At 41.2% G+C, this 25,565-nt stretch overlaps 1 protein-coding gene and 1 long non-coding RNA gene across 3 annotated transcripts; both read right to left on the reverse strand.

The window, feature by feature from the left end:
• Positions 1 to 256: 256 nt before the first annotated feature.
• LOC121571346 lies at positions 257 to 3,679 on the reverse strand. Of its 2 annotated transcripts, XM_045223256.1 has the most exons (12): positions 3,583 to 3,679; positions 3,232 to 3,330; positions 3,062 to 3,109; positions 2,859 to 2,939; positions 2,508 to 2,744; positions 2,222 to 2,280; positions 1,742 to 1,811; positions 1,565 to 1,654; positions 1,021 to 1,119; positions 810 to 893; positions 599 to 703; positions 257 to 446 (listed from the first exon to the last, which is right to left on the reverse strand). In XM_045223256.1, exons 2-12 carry the CDS (start codon positions 3,313 to 3,315, stop codon positions 312 to 314), a joined length of 1,092 nt encoding a protein of 363 aa, XP_045079191.1. In that variant the 5' UTR covers positions 3,316 to 3,330; positions 3,583 to 3,679; the 3' UTR covers positions 257 to 311. The 2 variants fall into 2 exon arrangements, with proteins under 2 accessions (XP_045079191.1, XP_045079192.1); XM_045223257.1 differs by lacking the exon at positions 1,021 to 1,119.
• A 1,258-nt stretch (positions 3,680 to 4,937) lies between these two features.
• On the reverse strand, positions 4,938 to 5,389 carry LOC121584673. Its single transcript, XR_006003748.2, has 3 exons — positions 5,346 to 5,389; positions 5,127 to 5,225; positions 4,938 to 4,959 (listed from the first exon to the last, which is right to left on the reverse strand). It is a non-coding gene; the product is annotated as an uncharacterized LOC121584673 (long non-coding RNA).
• Positions 5,390 to 25,565: the final 20,176 nt, after the last annotated feature.

A 25,565-nucleotide genomic window follows, 5' to 3' on the forward strand; every position in this document is an offset into this window, starting at 1 on the left:
TGTAATAAACAAGACAAAACAAATAGAATGATGAGATGAGGAGCGGCAGTGGCTAGAAGGCCGGTGACGACAAACGCCGAAGCCTGCCCGAACAAGGAGAGGGGCAGCCTCGGAGGAAGTCGTGACAGATACTGTATATTTTTGAAAGAATACTATATTTCCCTTGACAGAGTAATGCTGAATGTAAAAAATGGCTCAACTTACCCCACTCTCCCCTACACATGATGTAACATTTGTTTACGATTGACAGATAATGTTTAAATGCAAAACACTTTATTTTGTGATGGGGCCCTCAGCTCAGTTTGGGAACCTTAATCCAGGCTGGACAGCAGGAACTCAACCTGTATTTCTAGATTCCCCATCACCTCCCCCGAGAGCCTCTCTGGGCTTTCATAGATTGACTCATTGAGGTTGAAGATGGATTCTAGCCATGCCTTCATCTGGCCCTGTTGACAACAGACACATCATCAACTATTATTGAGAGAGAGAGAGAGAGAGAGAGAGAGAGAGAGAGAGAGAGAGAGAGAGAGAGAGAGAGAGAGAGAGAGAGAGAGAGAGAGAGAGAGAGAGAGAGAGAGAGAGAGAGAGACAAATGTACCTTAACGAGGAGGTAGAAGTTCTCAGCAGCCTCTGTCCAGGCTCCTCCAGGAGGGTGAATCCTCATTATGACTTCCAGGAGCAGATAAAGGAAGCTACCAGGCTTCTGGAGAAGGAACAGGGGACATGAGTGAGTGTCTACAGATCTGATATGACAACAGTGTGTATAGCATAGATAAACAACAGGATGTTCCATTCTTAGGGCCACTTACAGATATAGGAAGAGATGTCTTTCCTTCTAGAAGGCTTAGTAGAACGAATTCATAAAAAACATCTGCGAAGTTGATGCGGTCGATCTGAAGTCAAACAAATAGGATAATTATATAATCTTCATTGACAAGCACTTTAGAAAGTCTCATTGAGTAGATGTTAGATGAGAAGACGGTGCCTGCAGCTAACGCTCAAGCTTGCATGTAGACCTACTCCTACGAGAGCCATCTCCTGCTCTAGTCGCTCCCTGTTTGCTGGCTCATTAATGAAGTTCACCAGTAGGTCGTAGGCCTGCTGAAACTGCCTCACATCCTCAAAACAAAACAATCATAAAATTCCTTAAAACTTAGATCATAAACTCAAAGATTCAGGTCTGTAATTCAAAGGGCCTCCGATTGTTTGGCTAGTATGACGTTGAAACTTTTCAACTAAACCCTATGAATCACTGTTGCCTAAAGGTAACCCACTGTGCAAGAACTGGTTGAATCAATGTTGTATCAATAAAAAATGTCAATGTGATGATGTTGAATCAAAGTGGGAAACTGATTGGATTTGAAAGAAGTCATCAACGTAAGGGAATTTCGTCTTTTAACCTAAATCCAATTACGTTAATTTTTGGGGGGATTTCACATTGAATTCACATTAGTTGACAACTCAACCAAATGTAAATCAAAACGAGACGTTGAAATGACATCTGTGCCCAGTGGGAACTATATATCTGGTCTGATGAACGTTGCACAATTATGTAATTGGTTACCTGCTGGTTGAGCTCGGATAGTCCACTCAACACCATCCTCCCAGCGTGGGTGAGGTAATTGAGGGAGGTACTGTCTGAGGATGTCAGAGCCTGTGAGAACAAGACAGTACATTTACAAATAGTCCAGAAATGTTCATGAAGTGAAATACAAAAGGTGCTAAATTCACATTTTCTCACCTCCATAGCACGTCTGATACCGGCCAGCCTCAGAGAGAAGTTGGTTGTCCCTTGGTTTTCAAAGTAACGCCTGTAAATAGAAATGTTCAATAACAAATGTTCAACCTAAGAAGCTAAAACATCAGTGCCATGAAATTAAGAAATAATTTTATGTTAGCCTATATTATAACTGCAGGATTCAGAAAGACCATACCAATGTAGGATCTTAATTTGATCACTCTTTTGTTGCTGAGAATTTTCCTGCACGGCAGGAAATGCAAACTTGTAGCGTATTTGGAATTTTCAAGTTTGTAATTTCCACTTTGAAATTTTAGACTCGATTTGCCCTAACGAAAAATGTATCCTGTTGCTGCAGGATTATTTTCCTGCTGTAGCAAACTGTCTCAAATTAAGATCCTACATCTGTATAACTACAATATTGGGCAGATTATTTCAAAGCAAAGGTTTTTACTATAGATGAACACATGAAAGCGAACCCACCGCAACTGGGGCACATCTGCAGCATTATTTTGCTCCTCCACAAACTCCTCCTCAAACTCCTAAAACAGACATCACATTAACTTAAACTCTACTAAACTGCATTTCACCTGCAACATCAACTGAAGCAGACAAAACATTCAGTGACATCATAACAATACTTTCATCTTGACCTAACAACTTGACCCTTGACAGACAACACAAACCTATCGATACCAAAACAATGACACACACCTGTACACACAAGTACAAATGAAATAAGAATTATTGACTGTAGAAAGAGTTTTACCTGAGGAGTGCTGTCAGGGGTCTGGTCCTGGTCCTGGGTGGAGTGGTAAGGTGGAGGGGGACTGGGAGGGGAATCGGAAGGGAAAGGGGGAGGCGGAGAATTCTGGGGGAACTGGTGAGAGGAGCCAGAGGACGGCTCATGAGGGGTGGTGATGATGTCAGAGGTGGAGAACTGATATGCCATCATCTCATCCCCCCTCTCCTGGTACCCCTCCACTGTGGTGGAGATATCCACCTGCTGTTTAACACACAACATGTGACACTGTCAGCCCAACACTGAAAACCACCATATTGAAAACCCCTCAACCAAACACTGAAATAAATCATAACACAGAGAAACAACGGGGTGTACCTGGGCATCCTCATAATAGGTGAACTCAGACCTCCTCTTGACAAGGCAGGACATGAGTCCATGGATCCTTCTACCAAGGAACTAAAAATGAGGCAAGAGATTAGAACGTGTAATTTCATTTTCTGTCAACATGTATTTATTCAAATAGGTAAATGGACATTTGCCACTTTACATTTTTTCTGTGAAAAATTGCCTGACTGTACCTTAATACCAGTCAGCTTCTTGTTGGTGAGGACCACCTGGACGAGACCCTTTAAAAGAGACAGAGAAACATTACATTTCATCCAGGAAATATAAGTAGACCTATAGCATGTGCGTCATTTGACACAAATCAGGTGCATTTGAGACGAAAGACCAGTTGAGAATCTCTCACCCATGGGTCCAGGATTTTTTCCTGGATGACTCTGCTCCACCACAGCTGCTTCTCCACTCCCCTCACAATGCACAGGTGATGCATGTCCTCTTCATTTTGCTATAAAGAAAAAACTCCTTCAGTCTCCAGACCTCTCTCTATATGTTAGCTGTAGATGTCTATAACATTTGGCAGGCGATTTCAGTTCTGAGTATAATCCCTGGCAGTGATATAGAGCCCACATGATGTTCGAATCGACAAGTTTCCCCTAGGTTTCAATTAGGGACAGACATACAAAAAGAAAACCCAGAGACAATTGGGAGTTCAAATACACAGGTGTGTTCATAAATGTTAAGAATATGTCTGAAGTACCTGCACTCGTCCATAATGGATATTCCAGTAATGGAAATGAAACGAACCCCAGTTCCCAACCAGCTGCAACTTCTCATAGGGAAAACCAGAGTCTTCCCTATTTGTCTGAAAAACAAAGACATCCCCTAATTATAGAGATTGCTCTGTGATTAATAAGACACACAATTGTGGAGATTGAGGACATGGTAATGTGTACTATTACTAATCAGCTATGACTGTCTAATAATGTGATTGACTACCTGTGAATGGCTATCTGAAGGTGCTGACAGTTCGTCAAGCACTAGCCTCCCAGCTTCAGTGAGGTGAATGGTAGGCTCCTCAATAACCAATTTGGAAGTCTGTGAAAAAAAAGGGAACAGGGTAAAGTAAATTCTCCCTATAAGATCAGATGAGCTTTGGTTAATAATGTGTTTGGTTACCTGTGTGTTTAACACTGCAAGCTCTGTTACCAGCATTCTCCCAGCACGAGTGAGGTAGTAGACTGGTTTGGCCTTGGAGAAGACAGGCTATGAAGACAAGGGAATATGTTTTTTTCATTATGTGGTTTTATAGAAAACTAGTGACTTGATGTTAATCTTTAATATCCTCTAAAGACCAGAGAGTATCAGAATGGATAGACTCACAAAGATAGGAACACACAAGGGTCCAGACCAAGGGATTAAAGCCAGACAGGACCGGTGCCCAACCTCCTCATCCACATACTAAGGAACAAGACAGGATTAAATTAAGAGTCAGTTTGAATGATAGACAGGTAGCCTATAGGACTGACAGACTGGAATAGGGAGGATCGCAAGAGGAGGCCACTGCATGATAGATTCTAAGACAATTGGCAGTGGAAATACACATGTCTGTGTTCAAAGGATAAGGAAACATCTGAGGTACCTGCCTATGAATGGTTACCTGTTCATTTTGAGAGGACAGTTCCTCCCATACCATCCTCCTAGCAGGAGTGAAACTGATGATAATGGCCTGCTCCATTGTGAAAATCTGAGAAAATGAGGGAACAGCTTTAAAGATATCAAAGTATTCTACTAGTGGATACTGAAGGTAATTATCCCTATTAGATCAGATGAGTAATGGTTAATAATCTGAATGGTTACCTGTGTGTTTAACATTGCCATCTCTCTCACCAGCATCCTCCCAGCATGGGTAAGATAATAAATTGGCTGCAGTTTGACAGGCTATAAAAAAAGGGAATATGTTTACAGAAATGTATTTCCAGAAGTTTCTTTTAGAAAAAGTTATGTTTATGTTTAAGCCCCCCTAAAGATCAGAGAGTATCAGAATGGATGAACTTACAGCGTTTGAAACCCACAGAGGTCCAGACCAAGGGATTAAAGCCAGACAGGGCTGCTGCCAAACCTCCTCATCCACGTACTAAGGAACAAGACAGGATCAATTTAAGAGTCCGTTTGAATGATAGACTGGTACTGTATAGGAGTAAAATATTGGCATAGGGAAGATTGCAAGAGGAGGCCACTGCAATGATAATAGTTGAAATACACAGGTCTGAGATATAAATGTTAAGAACATGTCTGAAGTACCTGCAGATGAATGGCTACCTCTTCAAGCTGAGAGGACAGTTCATCCAATACCATCATGCCAGCACGAGAGATGAAAATGTGCTGCTCAATCTTGCAAATCTGTAAGAAAATGAGGGAACAGTTTTAAGGGCATCAAAGTATCCCACTACCATAGTAGATACTGAAGGTAATCCTGCCAATTAGATAAAATGAGCTTTGTCCAATAATCTGCATGGTTACCTGTGTGTTTAACACTGCCAGCTCTCTCACCAGCATCCGTCCAGCATGGGTAAGGTAATACGTTGGCTGCAGTGTTACAGACTATTACAAAAATAGGGAATATGTTTACAGAAATGTATTTTCATATTGTTCTACAGAAAGCATCACGTTTATGTTTAAGCTACATAAACCAGTCTAAAGACCAAAGAGTATCAGAATGGATGGACTTACAGAGCTGGGAACCCACAGAGGACCAGACCAAGGGATTAAAGCCAGACAGGTCCGCTGCCCAACCTCCTCATCCACATACTAAGGAACAAGACAGGATCAAATTAAAAGTCAGTTTGAATGATAGACAGGTAGCCTATAGGTCTGACAGACTGCTATAGGGAGGATCACAAGAGGAGGCTACTGCATGATAGATTCTGAGACACTACACAGGTCTGTGTTGAAAGGTTAAGGGAAACATCTGAGGTACCTGCATATGAATGGCTACCTGTTCATTTTGAGAGGACAGTTCATTCCATACCATCCTCCTAGCAGGAGTGAAACAGATGAAAATGGGCTGCTCCACTGTGAATATCTGTGAGAAAATGAGGGAACGAACATCAAAGTATTTCACTACCGTAGTGGATACTGAAGGTAATCCTGCCTATTAGATCAGATGAGCTTTGTCCAATAATCTGCATGGTTACCTGCGTGTTTAACACTGCCAGCTCTCTCACCAGCATCCTCCCAGCATGGGTAAGGTAATATGTTGGCTGCAGTTATAAAAAATAGGGAATATGTTTACAGAAATGTATTTCCATATTGTTCTTCAGAAAACGTCATGTTTATGTTTAAAGTACATAAACCAGTTTTAAGACCAGAGAGAAGACCAAAGAGTATCAGAATGGATGGACTTACAGAGCTGGGAACCCACAGAGGTCCAGACCAAGGGATTAAAGCCAGACAGGGCCGGTGCCCAACCTCCTCAACCACATACTAAGGAAGAAAATCAGGATCAATTTATGAGTCAGTAAAATGACAGTTTGAATGACAGATTGTTATTGAACCAATCATGCTAATGAAGCAGTATTGTTATAGCCTGGGTGCCAGTCTGTTTCAGCTCTCTGTCCACTCCTTATGGGATTGTGATGCCAATATCATATTGCCACGATGGAATTGGCAAGAGAGCAGAAAGACTGGCACCCAAGCTATTGATAGGCCTGCAGCATTCTTACCTGAACAAGGACTGGGTCCTCCTGGTCCAGGGTGGGCTCATTATCTTTAAATAAAGGATTGTTTTCTCTAAGTTTAAGAAATACTAGCTACAAGACACCAGACATATGTCCATGTAGTTAGGCTGATCATATATTTACTTGTGTTTTATATTGTATGACATCAAATGTATTTATGTGTCTGCATAATGTACCAACATGTTCAATTAAACCTAAAGCAACGGTTTGGTTTCAAAGGAGCAAGTTTGTTTGTTGTTGTTAATCTAGGGCTACACTGAAAAAATGTCATCACCATGATTGCTACCTAAATGACACCCTATTCCCTATTTAGTGCACTACTTTTGACCAGCGCCTTTTAACCATAGAACTATGGGTCCTGGTCAAAATAAGAAATAGGGTATTGGGTGGCATTTGGGACTATTACTATTTAGACATTGTCAAATATGTAAACTTACCCTCCTCAACCGTGACAACACGGTCCACGCTCTCCACGGTGGCCAGTGCATCCTCACCGATACCGTAATATTTGCTATATGTGGTCCTCTGTAGCTCAGCTGGTAGAGCACGGCGCTTGTAACGCCAAGGTAGTGAGTTCGATCCCCGGGACCACCCATACACACAAAAAATGTATGCACGCATGACTGTAAGTCGCTTTGGATAAAAGCGTCTGCTAAATGGCATATTATTATCATTATTATAAAAGTAGACTGCCGAACCGGTCGCAAACAACAGGTCAGCTGCACACAGAAGCGACCTCTCGCGGAGGAATCTCAGCGGGGTCGCTTTCAACAAACGACTGAACATAGACCTACTCATTATCGCTCTACATACTGCAGTGATTTTGACTGAGTTCAAAACCATCTGACAATTCTTTCTTAGAATTACAGGGTTTTATAGGGACCATTAATACGTCAAAGTCTTCCATAAGTCATGGTTGGCTATGTTACAATGGGATAAACATGTTTATCAAACTGATTAAAAAACACTCAACAGTGACATCAATTAAATTGAATTTTGAGCATGATTTGGGAGTTTATACAATTGTAAACTATGAAACCATTGTTTAGAGAACAGTAGGAGTATAACCATTTAGAAAATACTGTATCTATGGCTCTAAGTAGGAGTAGAAGGGACAGCGTCACAATGCGCTCGCCATGGTTCTGAAAAAGAACGTTGCTGCGTTCATCAGCTCTGTGATGTTCTAGGCGGAGACACTCACTGAACCACTCACTTTCACGTTCAAGGTGTCAAAGCGTTCAACCAACATGCATTGGACTAAAACATCATTCAAATAGTTACTAAAAAGCCTACAGATATGTTTTACATTATTATTTTAAATCTCCTGCATAAATCAGCTGAGATAGCCTACTCTTCTCATCTCTTCGCCCTCCTGCCCTGGTGGTTATATCTGAGCGTTTTGATAACTGATTGATAATTTGGATTATTCATATCCAAAGTGAAATGCTGATTGTGTCATATTTATAATGTAGGCCTAGTAGCCCACGTTTCATTAGATAACCCTAATCCTAAAATAGACTAAAATTGAAACCCTGGGCGAGCACACAAGCTCTGGCTGTACAGCCGGCAACAATAATACATCCAAAGAGGGTGGCTGTTGAGGAAATCCAGTACACCAACACAAATCTTCATTAGGAGATAAAAGTAATCAGAGGCTAAAAGAAAATGGCAGACAATAGAAATCGAATGCGTATGTTACGGCTGGTTAGTGTTTTAATTACGAAGGACTCCCACAAATCTATTGTCTCTCTAAAAAACTGTAGGCTGCATATTGGTGGTCAAAGTGGTCGAAACGGTGTAGTGATCCTCGCTAATACAGTGAGCCACATTACAATTCTGACCAAGTGGGTTAAATCTGTTGGAGCGATGCGTAGGGGTGTGTGCCTTTCACGCATGTAACCTGGGTTCGCTTCCCCGCCCCTTGTTTGCTACACTATTTTAGGAAAGGGACATCTTCATGACCAACAATCTTACTCTAAAAACGTTTGTGAAAAAAAGTTTGGTCAGTCTGTGAAAGTTAGAAAAGGTTGGTTAGTCTGTGAAAGTTAGAAACTTCCAGCAGGAATTGACAGTCATCAGTCAAGGTGGTTGGATTATATAGCTACAGTGGTGCTATGGTTCCAAAAGTGCTGGTGATAAAATTAACATTACTGGCATACACATTTCAAAACAAAAGCCTATGATCAGGTATGGAGTTTTGGAAATGTTGTTAAACCCAACAGTCTATACTCTATAGCACAAAGTGTGATGTCCCCAATGATAAAATTGCATGTTACTCTAATTGTGAGATGTGTTACAGTTTACAATAGGCTACTTGGGTCTACTATACCTTCATCCTTTATTAAAGCATTCGGTTGCTAGCATTATCTCCACAAGCAAGGGTATCCTGGGGAAAGACAAATCTTCTCCTCCCAGTAGACTAACTGAATCAAAGCCAGTAGCCTCCAACATTACCGCTAGATAGCCATGTAAACACGAACCTCAGTGGCAGAGCTAAAGCTCATCTGAGATCTTGCATAGGCTGCTGTTTACCATAATCAGGATATTTTTTTACAAACCTTGGCGATACTTTCTTTGTTCTCGATTCGGAAGAAACTTGTCTCTTATGAACATCTGTGTGCAGTTGCAGGTGGAACTCCAAAAAACAGAGAATATTCAGAAAAATATTAAATCCACTTTTTGTATTGAGCGATAAATACCGCTTTCATATGTGTAGATTGTCGTAGTAAATATAATTTGTTATAGATTGGTCTGACTAAAATGTTCTGTAAGACCCATTTGGAGCCTGTTTTCAATAAATGCTGTTCCAGGTCAGAGAACAAAGGACAGAGGAGAAGCCTTATCTTCTCACCAGATGGCCTAGGAATGCGATAATAGGACAACACCCCCACCTCCGGCCATAAACCAACAGATACTCCTCTAAAGAGTTCCCTGGACACACACAGACATTTCACTGCACGCACACTCATTCTCAACTCCCCTGTCTACTGGTCGGGTGCCAAGGGCAGAGGACTCTGCCGTGCACCAATGGGGCTTCTACTCTGGACAGAGCAGACCCGCCTCCTACGCCTCGGGAACCAATCAAGGGACTAGAAGAAGGACCCCTTCCTTTATGTTACATTGTATAAAGTAATGCTGTAAACTCTTTTTAAGGATCCCTTCTCAACTGTCTCCATAAGAGGCAATTGAATGGGTCCATGCATGTAGCTTGAGCAGTACCAGCTATCTCTGTTTTAATAAACTGCCTTTTGCTTAAGCAAAATCCTCTCTGTCTAGCGTCGATGGTTTGTACTCCCTCTCCTAATTATGGTTTCACCAACAAATTGGTAGCAGAGGATGGTTTCTAATTCGATCTAAAGAGTTGGTGCGAGAGGAAAAGGCAAATCATCGATCTAAAAACAGACAGAAGAGTGACCTGAAATCCAGGAGACATCAACTATTCGTCTTGCCTCAGGAACCTGATCAGAGCGCTCTTCTAAAAAGGTAAGCAGAGCCTGTTAAAACAAAATCTTGCATATTGTATTATAGACCAATACCAAATTTTGATCAGTAGTACTGAGCGTGAGTATGAATACTTGTTAAATAATTTCCATCCTAAAGGATTTAAGGCATAAGTGAGATATCTGGTACTGTGATTTACGTATAAGTTTTCACATTTAAAAGGTCCTATTTTAGATAGGTTGTGTGGAAGTGTGTAGTCACACGTATAAGTTTTCACATTTAAAAGGTCCTATTTTAGATAGGTTGTGTGGAAGTGTGTAGTCACACGTATAAGTTTTCACAATTTAAAAGGTCCTATTTTTAGATAGGTTGTGTGGGGGATGTGTTTTGACGTATGAGTGGATGAGATTTGACCCATCATTAGGTGGGGGAGAATCACCAAAATTGACCAGAGGTACTAAATTCCCGGGGATGCCAGTTATCTCTGTGATTTCACACTTAAAACGTTCCATATAAATGGTTGTGTGAAAGGTACAATTAAGCTGAGACTAAGTCTTTCCTAGTGATCGAGTTGTCTAAAAAAAATTCCTTTGATAGGGATCCAGTTGCTTCTGTGACTTCACATAAGTATAAGGTTGTGTGAAGGGTGGCAGTTGAACTGAGACTATGTTTTAGGACGCTCTGGTAACCTAAATTTTTTAAGGTATTGAATTCTAATTGGCAGTTTTGTTTTGCTGTGTTTATATTTTAACGTGTCTGTGTTTTGATGTATTATAACGTGTAATGGATGATGGGAAGTTATAGTGAGACTTATGAAACTGAATACTAATCTGTTGAACTGAGTGAATTTGACCTAGGCTTTCAGGAACCAGGGACTGGGGAATCTGGTATTGAATTTGTGCATGATTCTAGAACAAGCGTGAGATAACTAAAGCGTGGTGTGTGCTGTGTGTAGAAATTACTGCATTGGTGTATGTGATTGGAATTCTGATTTTTATGATAATGATTCCATTACACATAGAACAGTATAAGAAAGTTCAAAAAATATGGGAGGAGGTGAAGTTGAGATCGACACAGGCAGGTTACCTCAGAGGGGGACCTCCCTCGGAGGAAGAACTCAAGATTATGGAGAAAGGTCTAGAAGTGGCAGTTGAGAAAGCCAAGGGAGAGGAAGAAGGAAGGAACAAAACACATAGGTTTAAGAAAGAGGGAACTAAGGAGAGAGAGAGGGCTGAGGGAGAGCTAAGAATAGGGACATGGGCATTAGAGGAGAGCAGGAGGGTGCAGCCAAAGACGATGTGTGTGGCCACTGCAGCTCCAGTAGAGATGCAAACCCCATTCAAGGGTTCTCCTACAGCTCCCCCAGAGGCCAGCACCAGCACCACTCCTGGCCCCACCTCACTATACAGCCTAAAAGGCACCATGACTTTTGGCCCACAACCACAACCATGGCCTCAGCGGGGCACTCCACCAGGTCCTCCTAGAAGAGAGAACTACCTGTGCTACCATTGTGGAAGAACTGGACATTTCAAGCGTGATTGTTGGGATCTGCAGAAATCTAATCATCAACCCCAATGGAGGGGAAGAGGCAGAGGTAGACCACAATGGAGAGGTAGAGGAAGGGGAGGACCCCCACAACAACCATAGACCCACCTGTCTGAACTCCAGGTGCCCGAAGGCGTGATCCTCATCCAATACTACTACCACCGACATCACAGATTGAACTCAACCAAGGCGATATAGCACAGTTACAGAGCTCAGCAGGACCCTATGAACACTCAGTCTGGGCCCAGGAGGGGGCGGCAGAGGACAGGACAAAACTCTGGACGTGCCATGATGGAAGACTTGTTGCACCAGCTAGACTCTGCCCTGAACTGTTGCGTGAGAAGACCCTCCAAGAGGTTTCACACATCTGGTGGCACCCTCACATGACAGACACTGTAGACAGGTTTTCAAAATGGGTAGAGGCAATTCCTACAGAAACTACAGAATAAGAGGATGCTAGGTCAGTTATTAAGTGGCTACAAACTGAATTAATATCCAGGTACGCTATACCAAGGCAGATGAGATCTGACAACCACACATTTTAGCAAAAAAAACACCTGAAAAAGGTGGAGGAAGATTCGGAATCATGCACAGATCCGGTTCAGTAACATCCACAGTCCCAGGGACTCGTGGAACATGCCAACCAAACATTGAAAGCCAAAATTGCAAAGGTTTGTGCAGGGACAAAATTGACATGGGTTGAAGCCCTGCCACTGGCTTTGATGGCTATGAGAGCATCACCAGGGGCAGGGACCCATCTCTCTCCTCATGAGATAATGACAGGGAGAGTAATGCCAGGTCCACCAAGGGAGGGAGGTCATATGCCCGCCCTTGATGTACAACAGATAGAAATGACTGATTATGTGAAGAAATTGACGGAATTTTCTGCAGCACTCTCTTCTCAGGTGCGGAAGGCCCAAGAGGGGGAGCTGTCGGGAAACACGCCACCACTGAAGGTAAAAGTGGGAGACTGGGTGAGGGTGAAAGTCCACAAAAGAAAGTGGCTGGAACCCAGGTGGACTGGACCGTACGAAGTGAAGGAGGTTACTTCACACTCAGTCCAGGTCAGAGTTAAATCAGGAGCACCCTAGCACCATCTAACACATTGCACTCCAGCCCCCACTCCTTCCAGACCATTGTCTGAAGTAAGAGCTGATTTGAGCAGCGAGAACCAATCCTGACAACACAATGAAGAAACCCTTATGGAACAACAATCTCACTCAGGGAGAAGGAGAACTTTTTTCCCCCTGGGAGAGATTGGGAGTGTCTGAATGTTTGTATGTATGTTTTCTGATAGGAATTGGACTCCTGCTGGGCACTCCTTATGAGGTGTTGTTGTGTGAAGCTATTTTTAATTACTTGTTAAATTGACTTGTTATATAGAAGAGGTGGCTAAGGGATTTTTAACAGTACCAACCATGGGGGGGGGGGCAAATCCTCACAAGAGGTCCCAGAATTTACTGGGGACGAGAAATGCTTGATGTAATTAAAATGGAATCCAGGGATAGAAGAAATCTCCATTATATAACTAGGTGGAGGGAGAGGTATGCTTTTGAGGGACGTCTGGACGCAGATAAACTCGAATCCATGCTTAAACAGATACATAAGGTGTGTAAAGGAGAAATAACCAGTGAGAGAGAGAGAGAGTAGGAGGGGGCCAGTACCCACTGATAGCCTTACCTAATCTATTGGCGGGGAATGAAAGGGGCCCCAGCAACCTTAGATGTATACAGTAATAATAATAATATGCCATTTAGCAGACAGGCCATGAACACAGAGGACGTGGCCAGAGCGGTAGAAAGAATGACCCACCCCAGAACAGGAATAGTAAGGTTTGGGCTGCCGTTAGAGGGCAGTGGGTTTCAGGGGATGCCCATAGCCTCAGAGAGACATGCAATCCATCATGAGAGAAAGTCAGACGGGAGTGAGTGGAAGTGTTACAATTGTGACAAAATGGGACATTTTGCTAGAGAATGTGAGGAACCGTGTAGTTACTGCAAGGAAAGGGCACCAGTTAAGAAACTGTAGGCAGTTTGACCTGGCTGTTTGGTTGTTGTTTTTTAATTGGGGTTTTCAAATAGAAAACAACACACCTAGTATGATGTTTATAAAGCCTTGTTGTTTCAATTTTGGAGGGTTTTCAGCAGGTCAAGGGTGATAGGTCTAAGAGGAGCACACAGTGAATTTTATGGAGTTTTTTAGGTTTTGGCTGAGTTTGGGGTATATATGATTTCTTATGAGAATGAATGTCATGAGGATTAATGAACACTTGGGATAAGTAACATGTATTAAATATTTAGAATAATGGTAATGTTTGGTATACTATGGGATGGAATTTCAATTGCCTCTGAACTCTGTTTTAACTTTCTGGTGTTAATTAATCATCCACACTGGTAAATTCTAAAAGCATGAGAGGAGGACTTTAAGATAGTTTATTTTACCAATAAATAATAATAAGGGATGGCAATTGGATGATAAATTACCAATATTACCTAAGTGATTGTTAGGTAGGTGATAATATTGACACATGGGCAGTGACATGTGTCAAAAGGAGGGATGGATGGTAGAACAGATTAGACAACACTTTGTTGCACATGGGATTACTAATTATAAAAAAAAAAAATGTGTTTCTGTGCTCAAAATAATCACCAGGGCAGACAAAGGGCACCTCAGGGTGAGTATCCTCCGGCTAAGTACCCTTTCCAGCAATTGGAAATGGATTTTATAGAGTCATCACGGAGTGAAGGGAAGAAATTTAGAGTAACCCCAGATAAAGATGGGTTATCCCCCTTTGAGAAAGTGTTTGGAAGACCTTACAGAATGCCACAGTTGGCAGGACCAGACAGGCAGACATAGAACTAGAGAGCACCCTAGCAGAACACGTGAGAAGGTCGTTTATTAACCACACCTGTATGTCAGAGGTTTTGTGCCCCCACAGGTGAATTAAAGGAGAAGGTGACCCACTCTATCTAACCAGGAGACTGAAGCAGGCCTGGCGGGAAGGGCCCTACCAAGTACTGCCTTTGCCAGCAGAATAGCTGAGAGATCCATCTGGGTGCATGTCACACACTGTAAAAGGCAAAACCAGCTACACCTGACGAACAAACACAGAGTTAGGAGAAAGATCCGATCACCACTAGGGCTCGGGGGTTGCCTCCTTAACGAAGATTCCCTTACCCTGTCTGATCATCCCTGTGTGAGTTCGATAGAAGGTAAAGCAATGGGTTGGCCTCTGGCATCTGACATGTTCTCAGGGCAAGGGTGGGGATTCACAGGTCTCCCGACGGTAGGTAGCTGTCTGATTGTGGGGGCCATATTCCTAACACACACGGACCCTCCTGTTTCAGCCAGAAGTGGTAGTTAACCTAACACAAGTTGGAAAGGCATAGGAGACAGCTAGACGTAGGGAAAGGGGAAATTCTAGGGACTTTAGGGAAGGACATCACCAATCTCAATACACAGTTTAGGGTTGTGAAAGTAGGGAATTATCAGAAATGGCAGTGCGACCCATATGAGGGTAGGTACTGTCTGAAAGTCTGAATTATGCTAAAACAGATTACAGACCTGACAAGTGAGATATCTTCTTCAACTGGGCCACCCTATAGAGTAAACCTCTCTGAGGGAGGTAGTGAGACCGGGGCTGTGGTAAAGATAGTGAAAAAACTATAGACCTGAAGGAAGTAGTACAGGTGGAAACGGGGTATAGAAATCTTAACCTGTGGTTGGAATGGATTCAGTTTGGAATGGATTCAGTATACGGAAAAAAACTATGTCTAAAGAGGACTGTTTTGCCTGTGGGACAGCCAAACCAGGGTTAACAACTACTCCGTTCCCCTTGACAGGCTTTAACTCTCTGTCAGGTTTATCCTCCATGCAAGCCACCTGGGAATGTGGTGAAAGAGTCTTATGGTAACTTGCACTATCTGTTTCCCCCGATAACAAAGTCATCCCGACCTGGGTTGCCTCAGTTTGAAGTCACAGGGGATTCTAATAGTTTTTCTAGGACTAGTAAGACAGGATACAGGGTAGGGCCTTTTAGCTCCTGCTCCCACACAGAGAATGTCACACCTAAAGAGACCATGACTAATCTCTCCTCTTTGTTGCAGCCAGAGGATTTTAGGAGCCAAAAACCAGACCCGTGCTGACATCTGATGGATGTGTGGTGATAACTGATTGTGAACTCACCTACATAAGCAAACAATCAAACGTGTCAGAGACTGGTGAGTTGTCACATAGAAAGTAGGACCTCCTCCCGGGATCCTTTGATGAAAGGATATATATTGATGGGATCCACAATCAGATCGCAGCTGGGTTTGAATCAAGTATTTTCTGGTGGTCAACAATTAATAAAAATGTAGATTGGATAAATTATATTTAATATAACCAGCAAAATATTTATAAACCACACTCGTGATGCAATAAAGGGATTAGCTGAGCAGACAGCGGCAACTAGCTTAATGACATGGCAGAATAGAATAGCTTTAGATATGCTTTTGGCTGAGCGGGACGGGGTTTGTGTTCTTGTTTGGATATATGTGCTGTACTTTCATCTCCAAACAATACTGCTGCAGATGGAAGTTTGACAATTGCTTTGGAAGGTTTGAGGACTCTTAATGGTAAAATGAAAGATCATTCTGGGGTTGATACCTCTATGTGGGATTCCTGGATGGATGTTTTTGGTAAATATAAAACCCTTATTTCATCTGTATTAATTTCTATTGCTGTTTTTCTATCAATTCTTACATTGTGTGGATGTTGTTGTATTCCCTGTGCCCGCACTTTGATTAACCGTATAATAACCACTGCTATTGCACCAATTCACAATGACCAAGCCCAGATGTATCCGCTTTTGGGAACTAATGATTTGGAACTGGACGATTTTGAAAGTGACTATCCTCCCTTATATAATATTAAAGGTGGACCTCTTGATTGTCCTTTGGGGAATCCTGAATGTCTGTATGGTGTTGTCCCTGGGGGTGGATGGGCCTGTCATGATTACAAACCTGAACAGCGACAATTGGAGGTTAGCGATTTCGAAGACCAACTCTGATTGTTGTATTCACTCACTAGAGGGGGACTAACATTGTTTAATTAACTGGCCATATAATTAGTATGCTAGAGGGGGATGGTTGAAATTTTTTACAATTGCATTATGCGTTATCATGTGTTGTTTTCTTTCTGCATTATTGTTTTTCTTTTAAGACTGATTCAACTATGCTTCATGCCACCATAAATAATGGATCACGTCTGGGAGACGTGAAGAGGGGGATTTGTCGTAGTAAATATAATTTGTTATAGATTGGTCTGACTAAAATGTTCTGTAAGACCCATTTGGAGCCTGTTTTCAATAAATGCTGTTCCAGGTCAGAGAACAAAGGACAGAGGAGAAGCCTTATCTTCTCACCAGATGGCCTAGGAATGCGATAATAGGACAACACCCCCACCTCCGGCCATAAACCAACAGATACTCCTCTAAAGAGTTCCCTGGACACACACAGACATTTCACTGCACGCACACTCATTCTCAACTCCCCTGTCTACTGGTCGGGTGCCAAGGGCAGAGGACTCTGCCGTGCACCAATGGGGCTTCTACTCTGGACAGAGCAGACCCGCCTCCTACGCCTCGGGAACCAATCAAGGGACTAGAAGAAGGACCCCTTCCTTTATGTTACATTGTATAAAGTAATGCTGTAAACTCTTTTTAAGGATCCCTTCTCAACTGTCTCCATAAGAGGCAATTGAATGGGTCCATGCATGTAGCTTGAGCAGTACCAGCTATCTCTGTTTTAATAAACTGCCTTTTGCTTAAGCAAAATCCTCTCTGTCTAGCGTCGATGGTTTGTACTCCCTCTCCTAATTATGGTTTCACCAACAAGATCTTTCTTTTGGTCGCACTGTGGGAAGTGCTGTCATTAAGGCTACTTCTACAAGCGGCCGCAGCCGCTTCGCATAGAAACAACTAGTTACTGCAACGGCGTTGGGAAATGTGAGATGTGCACAGCTAAAATGCCGAGGACTGTGCAAAAGGTGGATTTAATATATTTTTTTGTCGAATTTTCTCTAGTTTTTGGAGTATGCTACCTGTAACTGCACACAGACGTTTATAAGAGACACATTTCTTCCTAGGTTAGGGGTCTATAATTGTAAAATAAATGTGTTTGTTTGAATAACTAGCCTAATCTAACTATCGTGGTCATACATCTGGACTCTTCATCATCATCATCAACACTTTGAATTACTAAGGAATATTCCTATAGCAACTGGTTGCTAGGGGAAACGAGACACTAGCATTATCCTCTTGTTGTGAGACTGAGAGGGAGGATTGGAGAAGTGCACGAGGAGGGGTGGGAAGCAGAGAAGACGGAGCATGGTTGAAATTCCACCAAATGGATAAGAAGAGGCAGACAAAGTTTGACACATTTATGTTTTCAGTGGTTGACCGACACGAATGAACGAGTAAACCTTGTTTTAGCCTAGTGAAGTGTCACAAATTAATACCTCAGTATTAATTATCCACTGCACGGAATCTCCATGAGGGCACAAGTCTGCATGACGATTTTCGCGTAAAGAGAGGCAGCGCGGGAGAGCTGACTTGTCGCCTGGCAGGTATGTTCTGCTATTTTGAATAAAGCTAGCCATACAGCTAATATAAGTTTTAGGCTATTATTAATTTCATATAGCTAACTAAATAAATGAAGCTATCTAACAGCAATGCTGTTGTGGGCTTACACATGTAATAATTACAACCAGGAGCCTATAATGGAGGAAGTCAGCTTTTCAGTCAGTCCTATCATTTATATTGAAAATAGGTTATTATAACACAAGGTAAACACACATTTACAATAATTGTTAGGTCTATGTTATTAGCCAAAAATGTACTGATACAAGTACAGAAACATTCATAGCCAGAGGCAACCTAGGCTACACTGTAATTAACACTATACTTATTATACACGCTATGTTCTACAGTGCTGATTCTAAGAACAGGGTTAATTCCCATAAAGTATTAGTATCTCTGTCTCTATCACATACATGCATGGCCAAGGAAGATAGGTTGCATAAACAGATACAAATATAGAGCGATAAGGCGCAAGGGGGACAGGGGAAGAGAATAAACAGTGAGAGGGAAAGAATTGGTGAGTACGCTCTGTCCTGCAAATGCCAGAGCACATCAGCGCCGGAGCTACATCTAGTTTGATGTAAGGAAGTAGCCTACTCGATTGCCTATCCAGGGGCCTTGTATGTGATCAGACCTGTTGAAGGTGGGGTTCGTGTGTGAATGTGAGTATGAAAGTGTGAGTATGTATAGCTGTAGGTATGAGAACGTATCAGTGTAATTACGGATTATCCTGAATGAATCAGGAATAGTGATTTACATTTACATTTTAGTCATTTAGCAGACGCTCTTATCCAGAGCGACTTACAGGAGCATTTAGGGTTAAGTGCCTTGCTTAAGGGCACATCGACAGATTTTTCACCTAGTCGGCTCAGGGATTAGAACCAGCGACCTTTCGGTTACTGGCACAACGCTCTTACCCACTAAGCTACCTGCCGCCCCAGTGATGAGTGAGAAAGTTAATGACGCACAAATATCATACCCCCAAGACATGCTAACCTACCCCCTAAAAAAAACTAAAACATTACGATAATAGGGGAGGTTATCATTTTTGGGAGGGTATGATATTTATGCCTTTGTAAGTTTACCATTCATTTCTAACTCTACAATTCACTCAAAAAGAAAAGAAAACTAATGTTATTCAGTGTGTGTGTGTGTGTCTGCATGTGCTTGTGAAGGTGTGTGCCTCTGTATGTGTGTGTAAGCCAACTGTGTACAAGTCAAGGTTGCTTGGGGCCCTGAGCCATATTCCTACGCAGATCCAGGAACATAGAGTATTACTGTTTAAACAAAGATCTTTACTGTAATATGATATTTTCTCAGGGGGTCTAGCTGTAGTGGTTGCTATGCAACTCATTCTGTTACAATGAGAGTTATATAGCCTCAACCAGATACAGTGGGGAAAAAAAGTATTTAGTCAGCCACCAATTGTGCAAGTTCTCCCACTTAAAAAGATGAGAGAGGCCTGTAATTTTCATCATAGGTACACGTCAACTATGACAGACAAAATGAGGGAAAAAAATCCAGAAAATTACATAGTAGGATTTTTAATGAATTTATTTGCTAATTATGGTGGAAAACAAGTATTTGGTCAATAACAAAAGTTTCTCAATACCTTGTTATATACCCTTTGTTGGCAATGACACAGGTCAAACGTTTTCTACAGGCCTCTCTCATCTTTTTAAGTGGGAGAACTTGCACAATTGGTGGCTGACTAAATACTTTTTCCCCCCACTGTAATAGGATGGCTCAGAGCATGGGTCAGCTGTCACAGTAGATAAAACACCACTTATGGTTGAGGAATATTCACTTGCATAAATTACTATTCCAGCAATAATTGAATGTACTGTGGGTTTATGCCGTTTTTCTGTTCCAGATCAGTTTGGATCCAAAAAGAACACACTACTGTCATCAAGTCAAGCAAGAGGTCATGAACGCTTAATCCCTGTATCTATAGTGCTCATTATTAGGAGCTAAACAGATAGGCCTAAGTCTTTCCTGCATTATTAGGAGCTAAACAGATAGGCCTAAGTATTTCCTGCATTATTAGGAGCTAAACAGATAGGCCTAAGTCTTTCCTGCATTATTAGGAGCTAAACAGATAGGCCTAAGTCTTTCCTGCATTATTAGGAGCTAAACAGATAGGCCTAAGTCAAGCGCACAGGTCCATTTGAGGAGACAATTTTCAAGATATCATTTGGATGATTACATCCCAGTCATATACTCAGTATTTCTTAGCCACAAGTTCACTCAGCTTTTATCTTCAACTCCATCAATCATCCTCCCTTCAACAAGTATCTGCTATACCTACCAATCAATCATCCTACCTTCAACAAGTATCTGCTGTCCCTACCCATCAATCATCCTACCTTCAACAAGTATCTGCTGTACCTACCCATCAATCATCCTCCCTTCAACAAGTATCTGCTATACCTACCCATCAATCATCCTACCTTCAACAAGTATCTGCTGTACCTACCCATCAATCATCCTACCTTCAACAAGTATCTGCTGTACCTACCCATCAATCATCCTCCCTTCAACAAGTATCTGCTATACCTACCCATCAATCATCCTCCCTTCAACAAGTATCTGCTGTACCTACCCATCAATCATCCTCCCTTCAACAAGTATCTGCTGTACCTACCCATCAATCATCCTCCCTTCAACAAGTATATGCTGTACCTACCCATCAATCATCCTCCCTTCAACAAGTATCTGCTGTACCTACCCATCAATCATCCTCCCTTCAACAAGTATCTGCTGTACCTACCCATCAATCATCCTACCTTCAACAAGTATCTGCTGTACCTACCCATCAATCATCCTCCCTTCAACAAGTATCTGCTGTACCTACCCATCAATCATCCTCCCTTCAACAAGTATCTGCTGTACCTACCCATCAATCATCCTACCTTCAACAAGTATCTGCTGTACCTACCCATCAATCATCCTCCCTTCAACAAGTATCTGCTATACCTATGTCGTATCGGGTGAATGCTGGCAATTATTGCTGTCAACAAAGAGTCCGCTTAGGCTGCACCATGATTAGAGGCTTTTATTAATATCACAAGGTTACAGCATAAGTTACAGACCCGCGGTGTCTGGAGAAGCACCTCCCAAATTAATCTGAATGCCTCCGACTTCTCCTTTGTCTAACCCATACTTATAAACAATGGCAATAAATGGGTTGCTCCCTTTTTCGTCCAATCACCGGTCTCCCCTGGGGCGTCACCCTCCAACTGCTACATTCAAACTAAGATAAACAGTTCTTCTTTGTCCCTCAAGACTAGTCATAATCTTCATACACGACATATCCCCCCTTCGAGACTAAACAGTCTCGAAAACAAACAGAATAGGATTATGACAAGTGACAATTTATCTTATTGAGTATCTTTAACATTAAACCAAAAACATTCTTCTCTAGAGTGTAAATACCTTTCTATGAAATATGAATAACTGTTTATGAAGTGTGAATACATTACTATGAAATATGAACAAATCTTTATGGAGTGTGAGAGCGAAAAACTGTCCGGCAACCTTCGTTCCAAATCCATCCATCCATCAATCAAGACAGTAAAATTCTCTCACGGTTCCTCTGCCCCAGGCAACCACCTAGATACTCCAGATAAACTCATAAACCATGTAAATGCATTTGAAACTATGATGCAATTAAATACACATGTAAGCCCCTGCAAACAAAATCCTATCCAAAAAATATCCACTCTAAGGCTGGTCAACCCATTGGACCCTACAGTGGACCTCTCCCTGCCTAGACTCCCTGTCCCTAAGCATTCACGAAATAAACAAAAACATCTAAGTTCCCCACATGTATTCAATAACATCAAACATCATTCTACAAAAATTAATACCTAAGAATATGACACAAATTATGTATTACACATGCAAATATGTCTATATTTCATTGCAGACACTGGAATGTAGTCCACTACACTTCATCTCCCCGTAGTCTCGACTTCCAATGGATTGTTGATGATGGAATCGGAATCTCTCCACACCTTTCTTGTTTCATCTCCTCCAGTCATTGTCCTTTCATATTGTCCCTTCATATTGTCCTTGTTTGAGTATTTCAATCTCCACATGTTCCCCCAAATGATTCTGGAAGAAAAGAAAAGACCAAACAGTATCTTTTGCAAAACAAACACTTTCAAATTAAACATCAATATCAACTAAGAATATAAAAATGATATATAAATGATGTATGAATCACATTAACCATTTCCCCCCTTTGATTCATAAAATCCTACTAAAATCACCCTAATATTGAAAAAAAAATGAAAAATGATCAAAACATCAAAAATGATATTTATCCATTCAGTTCCACTTGTCCATCTTCATCCAGATCAGGAACAGTCAACAACGGCATCTGAGTGTTGTCTCCAGGCATCACTCTCCAACCTATCTCAATATCATAGCTTTCTCAAAGGTCAGTAACCAATTACAAACATCACACACAGTGCTATGAAAGCTGCAACTAAAATCTGAACCATCACTGCCCCTACTGGGCCTACCTGATCTTGCAACCAAGTCTTCGCTGACCCTCCAGCTCCTTCAGATATACCAAATGCATCCCTTATATTCTTTAACGCATAGTGATACTATCTGAACTATCTGGACTCAAAGTATAACTAATATTATCAATATGATCTTCCCAAATGTTACACCATACCATGGAAAAAGTCCCCCCTTCTCTCTTGGACTCATCCTTCAATGATAGGCTTGAAGACTATAACATGTCTCTTTTCACCCTTTTAACCCTAGATTTATCTGTGTCCGGTGCTACCCCTCTTATAATGGTAGAAACCTCATATGGAAGCTTCAACGTTGACATGTAACAACATCCTGTCTATCCATAGGGTAAGAATATATATGCTTTATCACCACAAACCCACCAAATATCTCTAAAATTCCCAATAGTTACATTGACAGGCAAAAGCTAATATTTTAACCATCAAAGTCCTGCTGTTCCTACTACCTGGAACATAAAAAGTTACATTTATATTTCTCATTACTACCCTTAAGGTCATGCTTACCCAAAGTTATCATATAACATCACAATCTGATATTCCCATAAACATACCCTTTACATCATATGTTTTATTAGAACAAACACAACTTTTAGCCCTCAATGGTTTCACCTCCAATGCTTCAGGGTTTGCTGTTACCTGATTTTACTTCCCATCTAACAAATGCACACAAGTTAATTCACTTAACCCAATAACACCTAAACCTAGGCTTAAACAAATGTTTTGACAACGACATTATTTTATCGGTTACTGATTGTTGCTGATACCACAGTCATGACAAAGCATAAGATTGACACATACTTGATAGAGGTCGAGCGACCGTCTCTAAAATGTTTGACTGGAATTCTCAACAGACATGGACCCTCAAGATTCCTCCCTGATCTAACAGAATGAGTTAACTGCTGGAACCAAAGATTCCTACCTGCCCATCCATCTTTAACTTTCACAACAGAAGAATCAAACCACATGCATATAGTTTCTCTCTTCCCTAACGAGCGGTACTGATCAGATACCTCTCCTTGTCTGTCATTAAAATCAAAGACCTCATCCTGTACCTCCATGATAGTATCCTTCACTATTTCAGATGAATCTATATTGTTCTCTACTACTATCTGCTCTCCTATTTTAACCCTATTCGTACTATCATTGACAGCACTCTCCATCCGTAACATAAACCCCTGAGTCCTTCTTGCTACCCCCTTTAATTTCAGAAAAGTTGTTGTCGGTGTCATACTTCCTACATTTGCTATTGCCATCGTATCATTAATTCCTTCCAAAGTTACCATTAAAGTAGTTGATCTAGTTGATGTATTAACACTCTTAACTACTTCTAGTGCGAAAGTTCCCGATATCCTCTGTGTATTATCTACTGTTGGAGTGACTACTGTAATCTACTCCTCCTGAACTCCTTCGGTGACTGTGGAAGCTTCAACAGATTTCACATTTTCCATTATAAGCGTCACTTTACGAATTACATAGCCTTTTAACCAATAATTCTTAACCGGAACAAATTTTAATGCTTGCACTAGATAAGTACACATATATTCTCCCTGATCTTTCTCTGTAACATTATGCAAAATAAGTGAACAATCATTCATAACCCTCTTCCACTTCATATCGTTGTACAAACTATACCTCATTTGACTAGGGACACCGCTTCTACATCTGGTCCTGATAACAATACTTCTTCTCCATAATTATCTCTCCATGTGGGAGGAACGTCCCCATCCTAACCCTAATACGTATTTTCCCCCTAAAATTGGTGCTGGAGCTATTGGTTCCCTTATAATCAAATGCGATATATTTATGGCTTTAATAACTATCAATGTTGAAAGAGTTAAATTGCTTCCCACTGTTGTTATAATAGACTGAAGTGTTAATGTCATTAGTTACTTCATCCATTTTCCCCAAAGCTTTGAACTCTTTGCTTGTACTTCCATCTATCACCACTAGTGTCAAATGACGTAAATGTAACTTACATTCACTCTCTCTTCCTACTCTAAACCCTAACTTTCAAACTTTTGATTATAAAAAATACACCTACAATTACCTTGATCTTCCTGCTGGGAACTGTAACTATAGATACTCAATCACCCTCAATCTTCTCTTATCATTCAGCAACACATACTTTCTCAATGCATCTGCTCCTAACAGATCTAAACTCCTACCATATCTTCCCACTAAACTCTAAAATGTCCTTCACCACTGTTCTCTCTCTTACTACTAACTTTGAAACTTAGCTTACTGTCTTAGAGTTCCTTCAACCTAGTTCTCCTAACTTATTTTAATCTAATCTTTTCTCCTAACCTTTAAAAACCTTTTCCACTGATTTATTCACAAAATCCCTTTACCACCAAATTTTTAGAATATGTGATCGGGAAAGTCCCCACCTGCTTCTGACTTCTTTACACATAGACTTGGCAAACGACTAAACACCTTTTAGCCTAGCCTGCAATCTCTTGGTGTAAGAATGTAACCCAGAATAACAGTCACCCCTTTTAACTTTATTTTTCAGACAGATTGTCTAATAGGCAGTATAATAGATTATCATCCTTCCTATGATATTATCTTTTGAAGCAAATATGATTCCCAAAAACCCTACTTTTTAAAATCTTCTACCAGACAGCCGTTTAGTGTACATCTTATTGTACAATTCAATTTAAACAATGCATCTCTTCCCAACAATGCAATAGGTACTAATATTAGTATGTCTATTTTGATTTCTCTTTGAGTTCTATAGCAGAGCTCAATTGGTTCCTTAAGAGTAATTAGCTGTTTTACTACCTCAAATCCCTATCCTAATTTACTTCAATTGTTGGATATTTTCTCTTCTTCTCTAATCGATGCTATCAGC

The sequence above is a fragment of the Coregonus clupeaformis genome, chromosome 1 (genome assembly GCF_020615455.1).
Source record: "Coregonus clupeaformis isolate EN_2021a chromosome 1, ASM2061545v1, whole genome shotgun sequence".
Taxonomy (NCBI): domain Eukaryota; kingdom Metazoa; phylum Chordata; class Actinopteri; order Salmoniformes; family Salmonidae; genus Coregonus; species Coregonus clupeaformis.